We start from the raw sequence: 20159 nt of genomic DNA on the forward strand, positions 1-20159 counted from the left end.
ACGAATTGTTTGACTTTCCGGAGGATAGTTATCCCCCTTGGACTCTTCATAGAGATATTTTTAGAGCCTGTTCCATAGGCATTCGAAATTTGATCAAACATTCCTCATTTCAATATTGATAATTCAAAAATCATTGTCAAACTTTTATAGGATGTATTATTAAGGGGAAGGATCACAAGCAAGCTCACTTTATATTCGCCAAAAGAAATTAAACTGATCATTGAGGTTGAATAAAACGAATTGGAAAAAGATTGGAAACGTTCTGAAATTTTTTTTAGTGCTGGAGACGTCTCTGGCAAATCGCAGAGACGTCCCCCCGGCGAGACGTCTCGCATCAGTCACGGAGACGTCTCGGGGACAGAATGAATGTTTTTTTTTTAAATAGGCTGAAACAGCTCGAGCCGTCCCGAGCTGTTTTCCATCGTCCCCAACAAAACTCTAAACCCTAGCATCCATCCTCTCTCCACCACAAATCGAACCAAAATCACTGCCCATTTTCCTAGATTTCCGGTCGATGGCACCTAAGAAAGCTAGGCGTAGTGGTGGGAGGCGTCCTAGGGTGGCGAACGACGAGGAACGGAGGGAAGAGCCCTCCGCGCCATCTCCTCTGGTTGTTCCGCCAACCGTGACTCCCTCCTATGCGAATCGCACAGTAACAACAGGTAGGCACATAGATTTTCAGTTCTTAGCGAGTGAGGGGTTCTCTATTGGAGAGAGACTCCGTGCCCAAGGTTGGGACCACCTATGTTCCCTAAACGTGTCTACCTATCCTGGCCTAATGAGAGAAGTTTTTGGCAATTTGGCTTTAGGGAGCTCGGGGTACACCGGGTATGTCCGAGGCACATTGGTAGAAGTCAATGAGGATATTTTATCTAGTTTATTGCAAATACCTAAGTACGGTGAGGCTCCGACCTCACATCCCCAAAGGGAGATTGCTTTAAACCTAATTCTAGGTAGAGAGAACTGCGGTCCTCTTGACATAGTTAAGTCCCAAGACCTCAATGCTGAAATGAGATTGCTTTTGAGCATAATCAACAGGGTCTTGTTCCCAAAAACCGGTCATTTCGACTTCGTTTCGGAGCAAGACATAGCCATTATGCACCACATCCTGCTAGGGATTCCCCTAAATCTTCCTAGGCTCATGTTGAACTACATCTCAATCTGTCATAGATACTCCAGATTCAGCATACCGTATGGGATGGTCTTCACCCTACTTTTCAAGCACTTTAAGGTTCCTATCCCTGAAAATGAGCCAGAGAAACCCTTGAGAAACACTGACTTCTATAACGAGAGCACACTACATAGGATGGAATTTCACAAGAAAAACGGGTCTTGGGTTAAGATCTGTAAAAGAAAATCCCAAACTGTAGAGCCTGAGATCCATCATCAGGAGCCTGTCCACCTCTCTCCTCCACATAGCCCTATACCCTTTACTGATCATATGGAGAGCTTTCCTTTTCCTGATGTACCTTCCAGCTCGGCTGGACCATCCACTTCCATGCCTCCTCCTCCAGCTTGTGGATCGACTCTCTTGTCGGATGAGCAGATGCACACCCTAGCATCCATGGTGTGCCAGCAAATAAGGGAAGAAATGAGATCAGTGATATCTGCTGAGATAGCTCCCATCCGCACTTCACATGAAGCACTCTTAGAAGAGTTGAAAGAAATCAGAACTCAAATGGAAGCTATAGGGTCAGAATTGGTTTGTGTGGCATCAAACCAAACTAGAAGATTATGTGAGATACAAGCTGAATTGAAGATCATATCGGATAGTCTTCAAGAGCTGACGAGCCCTGAAGGCAATTTGGGCAGTGTGGCTGCCCAGCTTAGAGGGAGGATTGATAGGGCAACCCATGAAATTGAAGCATTAGTGACAGCACTCAATCAGTCTCAGGGCGATAACTTTAGAAGTTTAATGGAAGCAATAAATAGGTTTGTGGAGGCTGCTGCTGCGGCTATTGAGCGTGCTCGCCGGTGAGGCATATTTTGTGGACATCTAGGGTTCATCTTTTTGTATAGCCCTAGGCTTATATGAAACTCTTTCTTTTGTGTTTGCAATCAATCCTTGTAATGGCATCAAATGTTGTAATACTATATGAATGCCATATCCCTTCTTTTTGAATCTTGAAGTATGTTTCTAATATTGTGATGTGCCATGGAAATGTCATAATATACCTTGAATGTTCAAACTTGACAATGTGCAACCATTTCACTATTTTGCCAACTTGACAATGCATATGAAACAGGAGGAGCACAACTTGTAATAATTAAGTTTAAATGGTCTGAAATGAATTCCAAAACAAAGGGGGAGTAAAATTCACCTTCCCAAATCATTGAATGTTTCATGTTAATATGAATGCTGAATTCTAATATGCAAATCTGAAAAAGGAAGTAGAACCATTCAAATAGGCATCGCGTTTTGGGGGAATAGGCAAAATTTGTCCCCTTCATTGTTGATGACAAAAAGGGGGAGTAGTATGGAATGCAAAATGCAAAATGAAAAGATAAAATTGAAGAATATTGACTTAAAGACAATTGTCCTTCTGGAAAAGAAAGGGTGAGTAAAAAGTATTTGGCTTTTGATTGTCTTTAGCATCAATATTTCATCGATTTACACTTTAACTTGATTCGAATCTAAAAGTGATAGATGATATGCCAAAATTGCTCAAAGAGCTACTAAGATCAATGCTTATGCATAAGGATAGAACTGACAATTAACTATATTAATTTATGCATACTATATCTAGCTCTAACCAAAATACAATACTTGTACATCTGATCAAATACTGTGTATATGTTTAATTTTAAATTTTGCATATACTCAGTGTTTTGTCATCATCAAAAAGGGGGAGATTGTTGACCCCCTAATGGATTTTGATGAATACAAAATACTAGAGTATAATTCCAGCACCTGCCGAGGCGTCTCGCAGGGTCGGAGTCGACTCCCGGCTTTCCAGAGTCGACTCTCTCAGAGACGGCAGAAAGGCCGATTTCAAGGGATGCGCGCGAGTCGTCTCCGAAGGACGCGGAGCCGACTCTCTCAGGAATTCCAGAGGACCTGCTTTTTCGTTGAAAAAATGTCGGAGCCGTCTCCGACGTCGCGGAGTCGTCCCCATGCATAAAGCACAAAAATCCCGAGACGTCCCCCGAGGCATGCGAGCCGACTCTCTCAGAAAAATAGAAAAACAAGAAATCGAGCTGTTCTTCATCGGAGTCGTCCCCAGAAAGCGCCGAGTCGACTCCAACATTGTCAAAAGATTTTTTTTATACAACCGAGACGTCTCTCGTTCAAGCGGAGACGTCTCCGGAATGCCTGGGACGCGACTGACACATTTTTATAGGTTTGTTTGAAATTCTAACGGCTATATTTTTGTGTCTAACGGATCTATTGCTTGTAGAAGTATAAAAAGGAGCTTTTAAGTGCATAACAAGAAGATTTTCTAACCAACCAAACACAAGAGCATTCAAGAGAGAAGAAAGAGAAATAGTCTCAAGGGAGTTGGTGCTTTCAAGAGGAGAAATCAAGTGCATTCAAGTCTTCTTCATCTGATTTCGTGCTCAACTACTCACTCCCACTCGGCAATCAAAGCTCGCATTCAAGCCGACGTAATCCACATCGGAAGAACCACCATCATCCACGCTTTCAACGGCAAAGAGGGTTCTTCCGGTTTTGTTGTTCTTCATCGTTTTATTTGCTTTCATAGAAGCTTTTAAATTCTTGTAAAACATTTGAACATTGTGCTTGTTCCAGTCAAGGGACTTGGAACAAGGGTTAGGCGTCCCAAGCCTAGTTTAAATTGGAGGATTGTAGGGTTCGTTGTTAGCCCGGGTTAAAACAACGAGTTGGGTAGTTCACTCGAAAAACTACCGGACTGTAATCGCCGATTATAGTGGAAAATTTCCAAAGGTGTTTGGGGAGTGGATGTAGGAGCAGTGGAAGCTCCGAACCACTATAAACCTCTGTGTTTGCGATTGATTGTGCTTACCACTTTAATTTTACTTTTGCACCTACACTTGTGTGTATTGTTTAATTAGACAAAAATTTTTAAAACACCCAATTCACCCCCCTCTTGGGTGACCATCTCTGGGCAACAAAGACCCCGCGAGGTGCAGTATGGCTTCCTGCGGATGTAGCATTCCCGTGAGGTGCCAATAGTATTCAGATGTGAGGTGATTCTCACAGATTTCTATGGATTTCTATTCTGGATACTGACCAGCATTTACATTATTGGTGTGGTGTCATATCTATGCATGCATATGATAGTAGGAAGTTGTTGTGGTTCGCCTGGGGCGTAAGACCCACCTGATAGCTGTTTATCGATGTCTTAGCATATTGACACCCGATTTGTATGTTCCAGCATTATGATCAGTTGATCATATTCATGAGTAGCATATATGTTTACTTGATTATTCCATATGTGCTTCAGATGAGTTGATATTGATTATGGTGATATTGATGATTTACTCCATATTCCTTATGTTGAGTTCATGTTCATCTTGTTATTGATCACCATTCATATGCTCTTGAGATTTCATCTCGAGCCATGATTTATGTTCTGTCTCATGTGCATAGTACTCTCCACTCCACTCACTGAGTATTTATATACTCACTCTCCAGTTTGATGTTTTTGTTGCAGGCCATGTGACGTATAAGAAGAGTAGGATTAGAGGTTGCCTGCTAGCTGCGTCGCTCCATAGTATAATGTAGAATTGAGATTTATAGTGTGCAATTATAGACGGAGATCCTGTTGTGGATATGGGTTTGACCATGGATGGAATGGGAACCAGATTTTTATACAGATGAGTTATATACCTGTGATGATGTATTGATATATATTGTCCAGGTTCATTATGTGACAAATTATGATTATAGTCGATATCCTGTTAAGGTTGTTATGTGATTACTGCTCTGACAGGTAGAGTTGTTATATGTATTGATATATCCTGACAGGTTATTATAGGAAGAGTGGTTATTTTGTGCATGCCTCATGCCAAAATGTTTCAGGGATTTGTTGATATTTATGATAGGTTAGTAGGGTTTTATGCGGTGGCTGGTGGCCTTATACCTACCCGCACCCTAGGACCGTCGCGCCACCCGCCGGAAGTGGGGTGAGGGTTGTGACAACATATTAGCGAGTCGACCCATAAAGATCATGAGCTGAATCTTATGATCCCAAAATGGCCACAAACTGAAGACAGAAAATAGCAAAAAATAGCATGTTAGCGAGTCGACCTCGAAGGACCACAAGTCCACTCCCAGTCATGGATGAGTCGACCCCAAAAAATAGAAGAGTTGACCCCATAATGACCATATGCAAAAGACAGAACACAACAAAAACAAGAGCTATCTAGAGTCGACCCCTGAAAAAGTCAAGTAGACTTATCTGCATCTGACAATAGTAATGGATATTTTTTTTGTAAATCAAAATAATTGTTTTTGTCTCACAACAGTTCTTTCAGCTGTTTAACGGCTAGATATGTTTTCCAACCAATTTTTGGAGACAAATGCATGGGAACTGTGAACCCCGACCCTTTAGTGAATTGGGCTTGGTCCATTTGACGAACCTAATTGGAGAAGACTTGGCCTAAAAAAAATGATGATGCACGTGCGCAGCACGTGCGAGGAGGGAAGAGGACTTCCGATGGGAGTCTTCTTTCTTTCGAGTTTGCCGGACAGAATCTGACTCCGAGTCGAATTTTGGTCGCGCTCAAGATCTATTTAGAGCTCTTCTCTACCCTTCCTTCCACCCCCACTAGAGAACCAGCCCCAATCAGAAATTTGCTGCTAGAATTCTTTGATTTTTATCCTAAATTGTCGACCGCTATCGATGTCGTTGACACGGCCGAATGCCGCCAGAAGCTAGGTCAGAATCTGAGAATCTTTGGGAAACTCTTCTCTCCATCCTCCATGACCTTTGGAAGCTCGGTGTCAACTAGTGATCGCCAGATTTTGGCAGAGAAAAATTAGCCCTGTTTCTCCTATTTTGGTGGACCGAACATTTTTTTTCTTGATTCCGATGAGTTCCGCCATCGGTACTCATTGTTGGAATGTTCTCCTGATCCCCGTGACAAATTATGGCCATGGCCCGAGTCCCAGCCGCCGGAATGTTTCGGTTTCATGGGTTAAAAGGGTAAAACTCCTATTTTTGGAGGATTTTTTCTCCCCATCGGCCGCTAATTGTCGTCAGCCGCCAGTTGCCGTCGGTTGTCGTCCATAGTGGGCGGTTGTGGGTCCCTAACCCCAGGCACCACCTGCAGCTACTCTCTTTCTTTCTCTTAGTTGGTTGGAGAGAGAGAAGCTTTTTTTCTCTCTTTTTCCCACCCTTTCTCTCTCTTATTTCTCTCTATAAAGTTTCTCTCTCTATCTGAACTTTCTTTCTCTAGAGTTGATTGGGCCCTGTAAATACGACTCTTAGAGATTTTTGGATCGATCTAGGTGAAGGATGCCGATTCAAGATCGTTGAGCAACATGTCAGACGCCACCCTAGCCCTGGCCAAAAATTATTAGTTTGATCACCTCCGATCTCTGTTGAACCATTTGTGCTCTAGTATGAACATGATTCGATAAAATCATCTTGATCGGACCGATCTGGATGCCAGGCACCCCTACTTGATCCCTGTGAAGGTGTTGAAATTTAGGATTTTAATTTTTAAAATAATTATGTTAATTTTTTTCTAAAAAATATAATTTTTGGATATTAGGCTTTGAGAAGGGTTTTAAGGATTAATTAAATCTGTTAGTTGGATTGTGTTTGTAGAATAAGTAATGATCCGTCTTTTCTAGATTTTTCATTTAAATAATATTATTTTTATATTGAATAAATTGTTTATCGATTTATACATGATTTATGAACTATCTGAGATGGTTTTTGAATAAAAATAGATATATAATTCAGAGTAATATTTTTTGGACTATTGTTATATTATTTATTGATCTTACATCGTATATTCATATTTTGATTGTATTATGATATATAAAAAACTTTGTTATGTCTCATATTTAAATTTTCAACCTAACTATATTCTGAATTCTTCCAATTGGGGGTTATGCATTGGCATGTTGACAATTATTGAGCTCATTGATTTTGCTTCTAGCCCCACTATAGGAGTATAAATATGGTATTCTCGGCCACTTCGTAGGGTATAAGTGCGGCATTCTGACCCACTTCGCAGGGTATAAGTATGGTTCCATTTCTAGCCTAGCCATAGATTATAAATGTGGCCATAGTCTAAGGCTGTTGAGTTGAATATGATTTATTTTAAATTAGATTTATGATTACGTATACGAATATTTGGAAAATGTGAATTTTAATAGATTTGTATTTTGAAACGAAATTGATTATGTCTTATATTGATTCATCATAATTTATATTTATATTTTATATTGTTACATGAATTGTCTAGTTAAGATATTATTATTTACTGGGCTGTCTAGCTCATTATATGATTTTTTACTATTTTTACAGATCCAAAGAATTAGCTTGACTCGAGCATTTATGATGGGAGAGCTATTAGAGACAAAATTTTAACATCTTTACTTAGATTAGATTTTATTTTAGAGTTTATGCAAAATTTTGAAATATTATTAGTTTTGTAAGACTTTTAATTTTGTTATTTAATTAGAATTTGAATGTTATAATTTAAATTATTTTCCGTTGTCTAATTATGACATCATGATGAGATGTCTTGCATGCTCATTAAGAGAGTTCTCTATGAGTGTGCTGCAGTTGACACAACCCTTGATTTGTGATATCAGGTCGGGGGTGTGACAAAAACATCTAAGGAAGACAATAACAACAAAAAGTACAAAAAGAAAAAAGAAAAGAAAGAGGAAAATAAGAAATATTTAAGTACATTCAGTGTGAGCTAAAATATCACATCTTTCACTATTAAAGAGGGCTGGCGAAAAATATTCACGTCGACTCAAGGATAAGCAAGTGCTTCCAAGAGCTCCAATAATTCTTTGTTAATTTCTTTTTGGGGAGCTTTGAATTTGCTCTTGTACAATTTTCTATACTCTATTATAATAAGTTTTAGAAATTGAAATTTGGAGAAAGGTCCATCTATTCCTTAAATTAAATTGTATTAAGTCTAGGAAAGACTTGTTGGTAGTTTTGATTAATTTTTTAGTAAAAATTGACTGGGTTGGTTGTAAGCTCGGTCAAAACAATCGTCCTGTAATTTTGAAGAGATTATAGTGAAAATTTTCAAAAAAAATATTTTAGAAAATGGACGTAGGTGTAGGATTGGCACTGAACCATTATAAATCTGTTATATTCATAGTCTTTGATTTGTATACTTTATTCTCTTTGCTTATTTATTTAGTGTTCATACCTCCCACGACACATCACTACACATAAAAAGTTTCTTTCTGATGCATTTAAAGTCTTAAAATTTTGAAAAGCTCAATTCACCTCATTCTTTGGCTGCATCGTTGGACGACGACGACACAACACACACACACACACACACATATATATATATATATATATATATATATATATATATATATTTAGGAGTTTAAGGTATTTCATTATTCATATGATATTTAAATCTTGAACAACTACAAATAATTTTCAGTTTGTAGGTTAATGCAATGAATGCAAAGTATACAAATACCCAAAGATACTTATATGAAAACATGGGGAGGCATATGAATTATAATTTTCTTTCTGTTATCGGCACTTAGTACATGGGGATAAAATATTCTTAAGAGACCTAGCATCTGAAGTTCCTTCATTCGACCTGCCCCAAAGCTGATCTACTGATAGAATTATAAAATCTGTGTTTTTTTGTTAAATTCCGCAGCATAGCGCAGATTAGTTGCTTGTTCTTTATTTTAGCGTTATAACAGTATTTTCTTTTAATTCCATAATTAAAATATTATTTTGAGAAAAATAAGAGACACTTATAAAATTAATTACGGTGTTAAAAAATGCTATAACGCAATTATTGGAAAGTTGCACGCAAACATGGTTAAAAGGCTTGCCGGTCGGCGAGGCAAGCTTAATCCCTACGGATAACGTGGTCGTCTTCCGTCGTCTGGGCAGGATGATGGCGGCCGTATCGCGAACCGGCGCTCTCATCTCCTCTGCCTTCGTGGCAGGCCGCCACGGGAGGAGATTCTCTTCCCTCGCCTTCTCCGGCAGAAGATTCTCCATCCGGTCCGATCGGAATGCGGGGGGATACTGTGGCGGCGGACTCCTCTCCTTCCTCCCCTCCTCACGTGCCAAGGGGGTCTGCTCCACCTTCGCGCCCCACGCGGCGGTGGAAACCAGCGGTGCCGCCGCGGAGGATGCTTCTACTCCGCCGCCTTCCGACCCGGTGAAGAAAGCGGCGGATGCTTTGGATATCAGGGTCGGGCGCGTCCTGAGGGCGTGGAGGCATCCCGAGGCGGATACGCTCTACGTGGAGGAGGTGGACGTGGGAGAGGCCGAGCCCAGGACCATCTGTAGCGGCCTCGTCAACTACATCCCCTTAGACCACCTCCAGGTTCTCTCTCTCTCTCTATTTATCTTCATTGCAAGATGCCAAGAAAGAAATATATTATCTGTTTAAGGATTTTTAAGTGTACATCTGGGGTTGATATTATTTTAAAAAAAAGGTGTCTTTCTATCCAAATTTTAGTACGGATTTTTCAACTCGGAGAAGGTTAAAGCTCATGCTGAAGGGTCTATCTATTATTCAGGGTACGTCAACTATATGAGTATGTTTGATGCTTTTCTTGGGGTGATCTTCTTTGTAGATTAGAATTGGTAAGGAGGGATTGATTTCTGTGATAGGCGGATTTTCTTGATGTAAAAGTACATTGTCATTCCAAAATCTCTTTTTGGTGAATACAGATGTATTAAAGGGCAGTACCGGAAGATCATTTTGAGGCATTAAGTTGTGCTGAACATAATGATGCAGCATTCATGAGTTACCACATTAAAGAAAAATGAGATTAAGGTTTAACACAACACTAATGTGTTGAAACTTTGAGCTGATAGTTTGTAGCATTTTTATAGTTATTTATAGCATTTTTATAGTTAAAGGGCATAACTCACCACAATTATAGAAAGCTGCGCTATGTGATGAAATTTTTAGCTAACATAAACAGAACATCTCTTCTCTAAAGTTTCAACAAGTGCCCATCACGTCTATTTTGCAGTGACATGGATTTGGATTGTGCTTTCTTCTTCTTTAATCCACTGCTAAAACTCCCAAGCATCTTCTTTCATTAAGATGGTTTGGAGTCATTCCCTGTTCTTTTTCCTTTTAAACAAGGATTTGAATGATCGATCAATGAACTATATGCAATCACAAACTAACAATACCAAATGATCATCCTACATTATATCAGAGGATCTCCCTCTGTTTGTTATTTGGAGTAGCCTTTAAAACTAACCAATTAAATTTTGTTTTTCTTTAATTGTGGCTTGTGAAAATTGTTCCTAACAACTAGTTTGCATAATCATATACATCTTTATGGCTCAAGTCACAATATCTACCAAATCCAAGAGCATTGACTTTTTGAACAGGTTGTAAGTCTAAGGCCATTAAAATAGTATGCCTTACTAAGAAGAAAAGGGACAAGGGTGTAATGGAGAAGTTCAAATTCCACAATATTGGCTCCATTTTATTAAATTATTACTAATAATATAATATCATGGCTTTAGCTTTTAAAACAAGTATTAGGGAAGCATAGTTACATGTAAAACAAGGGTAATCTCATTATGTTCACACGATAACTGGAAATTTTCCAAGATCTTATCCAATATGGGTAAAACTCCATTTACTATTACTTGAACATAGAGTAATGCATGCGTCATGGACCTAGCTAACACATATTTGAATTGGTGCTGTCAAAAGGTTGACCATAGAGCAAAAGGGTTTGACATTGAGTTCAGATCTAAGCTAGTTTAGAAGGTTGGTGCAGTTTGGAAAATATATTTTGGAGATATGATCAAATAAGGCTGATACATCAAATCAAGGCAGATTTGAAGGATCCGGCATCAACATCAAGCATGGATCTTATCCAATTACAAGAAGATTTTTTAGAAAGCCACATTCTTCTATCAAATCAAATTATAGTAGATTATAGGGGAGATTCTTTTTGTTGTTTATTTTTCCTGTTGTAAAAATCTCCTAAAGAAATGAATATGGACATATTCATGGATAGGTTCAAGGGGTTATACAACTACAAGTAGAGGTTTCCAGCCATTGTAAAAGCCATCTTAGGTTGAATCGAATAACTAGTTCTCTTCTCCATATTTTGTGAGTACGAGATTTATTATTCTTGTCACTTTTTTCCTCCTATCTTGCTACTTGATTGTTTGGGAGATCTTCTTCCCCTTCAAGTGCGAGTTCGCTGCGTCTGCTACAAAGTTTTCTGCTTAAAGATAACATAGGGGTAAAAATACCAATAGATATATCCCAATATGGAATCCTAATACTAGTCAAACTTTTAGGTTACTTTGATGTCCAAAGTCAAAGTCAATCTTCATCATCTATAATCAGTGGTTGATGGGAAGCTTGTTATTGGAAAATGTAAGGATTTGAAGTTTGTTATCAAGCTAGTGGTTGTGGAAAAATGCTAACCCGAGGTATCAATTGGAATTGTGCATCTAGGAAGGCAGCAACCACTAGACACCTGATCTCATAATACTTTGCCATTAAATATATGGGTTTTGTCAATGCTTGCAATCAGTAATATTAGTTCTTACTAAAGTTTGGTAAATTATCTAAAAGCAAAATTCATGTCCTTTTTTCGTTTCTTTTTCATGTAGACTTTTTATCTTCACCTTGCTCCGTACTCCTAGTCTTATTGAGAGTTCAATTACTTTGCCTTATGCTTTTACTCAACAATCTATTTATATACCTAAATATAACCTTTTCCATTTAAATATATGCATACAAATAGATGCATGGATATATGGTGGAATAAGGGTTGCTGTTCTTATCTCTTGATCACGAATCAATTCATGTGATTGGTGGAGTGAGATATTGCCCTGTTTTTGGCATGGAATTTGATAGCAACAGAGTGTTCACATGCTCCAATTGTGTACTTGGAATACAGCTTGCCTCATTCTTATATGCATTATGGCTATCAAATAATTATATGTGATTGATGGGATGAGTCATATTTCCTACTTTATGGTGTGGAGCATGACGATTTTGGAGCATTCACATTGTCATGTTTCAAGCAATCTTTCTATAATTTTTCCTCTGAATAAAGATGAAATTAACTCCTTTCAACCAATGGCAATTCTTTTCCCTACAAACCTTAATGTGGGAGATGCTTGGAGAATAGGATCTATTGATGAGCTGCAAGGGAGAGACTAGTGCTATTAACTTGATCCATATTTTAAATCAAGCTCCTTTTTTTACCCACTTTTCCTTTTCATCCTTCAAATTTTAATCCTTGTTTCCTCTTTTGGTGATTTGTTGGAATCTCTGGCTATTACAGCTCAACAACCAAGCTATCTTTTAGCCTCAAGGACAGCATATCTCTTAGATTTTTGAAAAAATAATTCCAGGCTTAATATTTTCAAACCATTCCAAAATCTCTGGTTTTCCTTTGTTTCCAATTTGAACATTAATTACGTTTGAATAAATCTAAATTACATACGTTTATAGTTGTTTGCAATTCACCCTCATACCAAAGTTAACTTGATGTGAGAGGTGATTTCATAAAAACCTCAATATATTTGTTCACGCCTCTTCCTGTAGACTATGTGAAAACATGCATAAAAGCTATTATCTCTTACTGCAGTTTTCTTTTTTCTTGGGCTCCTCAGTACTATGGTTGGGAGAGTTTACCTTATTAAACAAGAACTTAAAAATCAAGGTGTGGACCCATACTGATCACTGGCTGGTATGTTATGTACTGCAGTGTGAGGGCAGTAAGGGGTCAGAACGGACAGGCAACTACCTAGTAAAATGAGCAAAAGGGAAAAAAAAAAGAAAGTCTACCTAGCGGTACAGCGTTTCTACTGGATAGTTCCATGGGTTGGTTTGCCTGCAAGACCATCCTGAGGGACGTACCACTTGGTTTATAATTTCTTTTGCCATTTACAAACATAAAGAGAAAAATCACTTGTTGCATGGCTTTTTCCATGCATCCAATTTACTGTGAATGGGAGGTTACCATCTTGTTGCAAACAAGCTTCAAATTGCAATTTTGCCTCTTGAGTTACAAGTGCTTGTATTTTTAGACTGTAAATTTGGAGCTTCCTGCTCAGCTAGTTTGTTTAATATGTTAATTTTAGGATGGCTGTAAATTTAATAAGCATGAGTTACAGAACATTTCCATTTTGTTAGTAATTGGTACCAGCAACAGCTTGTAAAACAAACTGTCAAACATTAAGAATTAACTTTGATGATAACATGCAATTTTTGTAGGATGCTAAAGTAGTTGTTCTAGCTAATCTCAAGCCTCGGAACATGTGTGGCATTAAGTCGAATGGAATGCTAATGGCTGCTTCGGACAAATCTCATGAAACTGTTGAGCTTCTTATACCTCCAGAAGGTTCAGTCCCTGGTGAGAGAATTTGGTTTGGCTCAGAAGATGAAAAAGATAGACAACCTGAAGCTGCAACACCTAATAAGGTATTGCTATGGAAATTAACTATATTCTTGTATTGCTTTTAGTTTCCCAATTTTAGCTTTTGCAACTTTTTTTTGCATTTTGTTCTCTAGCTATTTGTATCTTTGCAAATGTGGAATTCCTTCAACATGAAATTCTTGATCCATAATGTTTTAATTTTCTTGTCACACATTTTTATGTGGTCAAAGAATGTACTTGAATATGTTGGCTGCATGGTTCGCCGTATCAGCCCGAACCTGGCAGTATGGAGCGTACCATACCGGTTCGGTACTAGTATACAGTACAAGAGGCGTATTGATACAAGGTACGCCAAAAACATCCTATATCGTACTATACCGACATTGTGCTAGTTTCGCACCGGCATAGGTCCAGTACCAAAACGATGAACCTTGGTTGGTTGTATATGGATAAATCTGCTTCCTTAGTAATAAAAGGAATTTGGAGCAATTACATTATGAGATGTCTATCTAAGCAAGTTCTTGGAGGCATATAGGAAAAATGTTCAGCAAAAAGCATAAAATAGATTTTTTACTCCATTGGCAAGATAAACTGCATATCGTTACCAAACTTAAAGAAAACTAGAAGCCTTTACAACAACCACCCAGCATGATGATAACCATTAGAGAAACCTACTCCAAGAGTTAAACCAATCTATAAAAAATGATTAGTGCTTGGTGTACTCGTGTGTGTAGCTATTTTTTGCTTACACACACTGATGTGATGACACCTAGCATTCATTCAATGCAGTGAATTAATACTAGAGAAGATTTCTGGATGACTTAGCTGAGAAGGGAGCAAGGGTCGGCGAACCGGTCGGCCACCGAACCGGTTCGGACCGGTACCGAACCGGCCAAATAGGCCATAACGTGCTGTCGCCTTGCTGTGCTATGGCAAATCGAATCGGACTCGGTGCTAGTTCGCACCGAGTCCTGGTCGAACCGGATGGAACCGAGTCCGATTCCATTTGGTTTGGCCTTGTACTGGCCGATTTCGGCTTCGTAAAAGCCGAAACTATTTTCTGTGGCCGTACCAACCGGTCAGAGATCGGACCGGTTTGGCGCTGGCTGAACCAGCTAGTGTGGGCCGGTTTAGCATTCCTTAGAAGGGAGTCTTGTTTCTAGTAAAAAATTCTTAGTTGGTGAGTTTCGTGGTTCCCCCGTTGACTTCTTACCCAACCAAAAGACTTTATATTGGTGTAGCTTGTTTAGAATTTAAACTTGGTATTCTCTTCTCATTCTCTTTTAATCGACAAACTTTATAAAATAATATATTTTTCCAGTTAAGTGATGATATAACACCACACTTACCAATATAATGAAAATAATCTGATTATTATTACTTATAATGGACAATAAATTGATGCCGGACAGCAGGGAAGAGGAAGGAGAAATAGAGAAGAGGAGAGGAGGAAGGAGAGAAGAAGAGAACTAGGCTTCACGCCTAGCCGTTGCTTAGGGTTTTACGCCAGGGCTAAAAGAAAGGGAACCAAATTTTTTCTTCATAGCATACCCCATACAAACATATGGTCTAACATATATATAAGACCCAAAATGCAAAAAGACCCTTATAAAGAAACTAATCTCATAAAGACCCTCAAAGATAACAAAATACCTAAATAAGCCCAAAGGCTATCAAATAACAAATTACCTAAATAAACCCAAAAGTTATCAAAATAAAATAAAATCACTTTAACCACAACGAAACTGGCTGGACCATCCTCCTGCGGCGACCGTAGACCCGAGTGATGGGTGATCTGGTACTGGTGTCCGCACCAACTTCTTCCAGGTGAAAAAAAGTCGATCTCGACGAATGCGGCTCGTTATATCTCTGGTAGTATTCCAACAGGTCCGAGTCAATCTGCTGAAGCTCATCTCGCGTGATCCAAGTGGAGTCGGACTCTAGTCGCCCTCGCCAACGAACCAAGAAGCACTGGATGCCTCCATCATTGGTAAAAACTGTATGATCGTCTAAAATAGCATCAATTTGCTCTTTTTGTGCTGGTTGGAGGGGCAAAGGAATCGAAGCTAGTATGGGATCAGAAATAGGAAGATTATCGGGCTCGGGAGAGGGCTCGACAAAAGGGTCATCAGGGTTGTTGGTGGGCCCTTGTAAGCAACCAAATCTTCAACATTAAAAGTTGGACTAATGCTAAAAGTAGATAGGAGATCAATGACATAGGCATTCGTGCCAATCCTCTGCAACACTCTAAATGGCCCAGCACTACGAGCCTACAATTTTTTAATAGTTCCAAAAGAAAATCGCTCAGGCCGAATATGGATCATTACGTAATCCCCAATTTGAAACTCCTTAGCATTCTTTCTTATAGTGAGAATTACTTGCATGAATGCACTTGTGGATTTTCTGATACAACTCATGAATGTGTTGTGCAAATTGATTTGCAGAATCAGAAATCCTAACATGGGTGACATGGTTAAAAGATCTAGAGGTTTCCTAGCTTTGTAACCATGCATTACCTCAAATGAACTCATATCTATGGACCTGTTGACTGAATTATTTATGCAAATTGTGCTACAGGAAGAATTGAATCCCAATTGCAGGTGTGTTCGCCCATAAGGCACCTCAAGAGGTTACCAAGATTTCGGTTCACCACTTCGGTTGGACCATCTGTTTGTGGATGATAAGCAGTGAAAAATTTGAGCTTTGTACCAACCATATGCCACAAGATTTTCCAGAAATAACTCATGAATCAGACATCTCTGTCAAATACGATGGTTTTTGGAAGGCCATATAGTTTGGCAATCTCATCGAAGAAGAGTTTGGCCACTTTGGAGATATCAGAAGTTTTGAACAAGGGAGAAAGTGGGCCATTTTAGAAAAACGGTCCACAACCACAAGCATGGAATCATGTTTTCTAAAGGTACGGAAAAGACCAAGCACAAAGTCCAAACTGATGTCGTGCTAAGAACGATCTGATACAGGCAAAGGGGTATACAGGCTAGTGTTCTGTTTTCTGTGTTTGGCTAATTGGCAAATTCGACATTGGCCAATGATTTTAGCAACGTCCCTTTTTAGGCTAAGCCAGAAGAATTGACGTTCCACCTCTTCAATGGACTTGTCTCGTCCAAAATGCCCTGAAAGACCACCCCCATGCGCTTCCCACACTAAGAATCTCGTACTGAGGTTCATGGAATACGGAGCTTAGTTTCCTTAAACCAATATCCATCTTGAAATGAAAACTGTCAATCAAGGGTCCCTGTCCATCAATGAGGGTCTTGTAGAGTTTCCAAAATCAGGGCAATATAAGTAGCACTCTTTGAGTTTGTCAAAGCCCATGATATTGACAAACATGGACAAGAGCAGGGCTACCCGATGACTCAGCGCATCGACAGCTTTGTTTGTGGCACCTGTTGTGTTCTTCGGGATAAAAGTGTATTCCTGGAGGAACTCAACCCATTTGGCATGCCTAGAATTTAACTTCTTCTTAGAATTGAGGTAACGAAGAGCTTCATGATCAAAATAAAGGACAAATTTATTTTGGGCAGCAGATAATAGCGCCAATACCATGGAGCCTGGACTATGGCATAGAATTTCTTGTCATAGATGGAATACTTTTGTTTAGCCTCATTTAGTTTCTTACTAAAATACGCTATGGGATGGCGTTCGTGGTTGACTACTCCACCTATACTGATGAGGACATTAGAGCCCTTCATTTAGATGATTCTGAGCCTCCGGATTGAGTCAGACCTAGGTTGGGTCCATTTGAGTCCGAATCATTTTCTTTTATTGCATTATTTGCTTTTGTCTTAGTCAAGTCAATTTGGTCAGTTGTTTTGTTATCAAACTAGTCAATTGGGTTTATGTAATTAGGTCAATTTAGTGGACCAATTTTGTTAAGGGATTAATTGATGTAAGGGTCCAAATTTGGTTAGTGTCAATTGATTGATTTGGTCAATTAATTACTTGACTTGGTCAAGATGTAAGGTCTATATAAAGACCACCCCTCTCATGTATGAGGAAATTGATTATTGAATAAAAAAATCCTAGCCTCCTTCTTGTTCTTCTTCCTCCTCTTCCTCTTCTCTTCTTCCTGCGTCTCTATAACCTCTTCTTCCTTCTCCTTCTCTTCTTCTTCCTCCTCTTCCCCTGCAGTTGTCCGTCATCATATGTCGAGGCCAGATGCGTCACACTCTGCCTCAAATGCCTTGCTGAAGTTAGGGAGTCGCATAACTGGCGCCTCAATCATTCTCTTCTTGATGTCGCCGAATGCTTTAGCAGCAATGCTAGTCCAATGGAAGTTGCATTTCTTGAGGCAATCAGTGATTGGGGATATAATCGTGCTAAACCCTTTAATGAAACAATGGTAGAAAGTAGCAAGCCCATAAAAACTACGAACCTTACTGAGAGTTTCGGGCTTGGGCCACTCTACTATTGCTGTAACTTTAGCAGGGTCAGCAGACAAGCCCTCTGAGGAAACAATGTGACCTAAGAAGTTGACATGAGAAGTGAAGAATGAACACTTCTTGAGGTTGGCATACAAATTCTCATTCCTCAGGGTTGTGCATATTTGTCGCAAATGAGCCAAGTGCTGCTCCCTTAATTGGCTATAAATGAGGATATCATCAAAGTGCAACCTTTTTGCTGCCAATTTAGCACAAAGTAGACCTCCAAAACTGGCTCTTTTTGCTGGTCCGAATGATTTTTTCTCACTTGTCAGGCCCACTGCCAGCATTGTGCTTTTATTTCCTGACACGTGTTCTATTGTCTCTATTCTGTATTTTCCCTATGTACGCCTTGTCAAGTTGTCACGGACAAGGATCTGTTCCGCTGCATTGTTTTATTCTGCTGCTCATTTAAACTAGTGTCACTGTAAAATATTATATGCATCCGTTGTAAAAAGTCAATAATAAGATTATAAGAGCAATAAGAGACAGCCTGAATAAAAGGTGAGTCTTTGAGCATAGTTTAGTCCGTTTTATAAAATTATGGTGCTTGCCTATTGCCAAAAGAAGCAGATGAAGAAGGGGACTAACCCATTACATTTCTTTTTGTTTTTTAATTACCACCAAGTTTTTTTCCTTAACACACTGGTATGGGTCATATTGTACTGACCCAATGTGATACCAATATGGTACGGGACTATGCCAATACATGGTACAGCTGCTGTGCCAACTCTTAGAGTACACTACATGTTGTTACAGGGACATGCTGTGTAGATAAGCTTCCAACATAGGGTATGGTACTTGGGCTGTAAACTTAGAGCGACTCCAGAGTCCAGAGTTTCAACCATGATATGACAGATGTCTTCATGTGTTTTTTTTTCTTTTGATGGAAAGTTGGTATTGATGTTAAATGGATTCAATTACAATCTCAACACAAAGTAAATCAGCTAGAAACTCTAGAGTTTCTTCCAACCACACCATTTCAAGATCATAAGACCGACCTTTTCTAGCTAGAGCATAAGTCACTTCATTTCCAGATTATATCACATGCATGGATGACATTTCTTGAACACATAAGCCAAGTCCTTTGTATATTCCATTTTATATCCTACTTCAGAGTGGTTTGATCAATAAGTTGATGATCTAGCAATCATATTTCAAGCTTGAAGCATATATTTAGTTGTGGTTTCTTACTTCATATGTGATGGAGCTCCATGCTATAAGAGATCTTTATGCACTTACAAATATAGAAATTAGATTATTTTATTTTATTAGGAAATTAAGAAATTTTATTTAAATTTATTTTATTGGGAATTTTATTTTTATTTGGACTGTAGGACTAGAATTTTATAAGGACTCTAGTATATTATTTCTAATATGGATTCTTACTAGAATTTTGAGTTTATGCAAACCCATTGTTATGTACTTGAGGACACTAGTTTGCATTATTGAGATTTAAGAATATTGAATTTGTCTTCTATCCCTATCTTTCTTCTCCTCCTCCTTCCTCTCTTTTCTTCCCTTCTCTTCTTCTCTCTCTGCATCAACATACTTCTTAGTATGGCTAGAACAGTTTATACCTTCCAATTAAATGAAATCATGATCTTTATTTCGTTGTGATAAACTACTACAAAATCCAATATTTGACAGGTTAAGAACTTTATCTGTACTTACTAACACATCTGCATATGTAAATCCGTGAGCTTTTCTTGGTGCATGCAAGACATTTTCATAGGATAATGCATCCTCTATTCTGTTGTACTCTGTAAATCGCTTAAAAAATCCTATATATTTGCACTCTATGGTCTTTAACAGCTAATGAATTGGCATAGCCCAGGTCCAAAAGAAGAAGATATGGGAATCCGTCCAACCTCATCTGAAGACTACAGATGCTTGTGTGGCTGTTCTCGGAGTGCATCCTATGCAGACTTCAGCAGGCATTGTGACATGCAGATCTCTAAAGCATGCAAGAATATCTTGATATGAAAAGTCTTCGTGCTCCCATGACCTGAGAAATTTTTCTAATACCGATTTCTAGATCTCATCAGCTGTTGAAATTCAGTTACAGCCATGTACAATCAAATTCATTTTGTAAGACACACTGAACTGCAAGGCCATGAACAGAAAAAAAAAATGATGCGCAATAAGTATTTGAATCATATCATCTCTCT

General features: G+C 38.8%; 1 protein-coding gene across 1 annotated transcript; it reads left to right on the top strand.

Moving 5' to 3' along the window:
• The first annotated feature begins 8987 nt into the window (after positions 1-8987).
• On the top strand, positions 8988-20152 carry LOC103721780 (aminoacyl tRNA synthase complex-interacting multifunctional protein 1). Its single transcript, XM_008812118.4, has 3 exons — positions 8988-9492; positions 13384-13590; positions 19826-20152. The coding sequence occupies exons 1-3, from the start codon at positions 9052-9054 to the stop codon at positions 19967-19969; spliced, it is 792 nt and encodes a 263-aa protein (XP_008810340.1). The 5' UTR covers positions 8988-9051; the 3' UTR covers positions 19970-20152.
• Positions 20153-20159: the final 7 nt, after the last annotated feature.

The sequence above is a fragment of the Phoenix dactylifera genome, unplaced genomic scaffold, assembly GCF_009389715.1.
Source record: "Phoenix dactylifera cultivar Barhee BC4 unplaced genomic scaffold, palm_55x_up_171113_PBpolish2nd_filt_p 000214F, whole genome shotgun sequence".
NCBI lineage: Eukaryota > Viridiplantae > Streptophyta > Magnoliopsida > Arecales > Arecaceae > Phoenix > Phoenix dactylifera.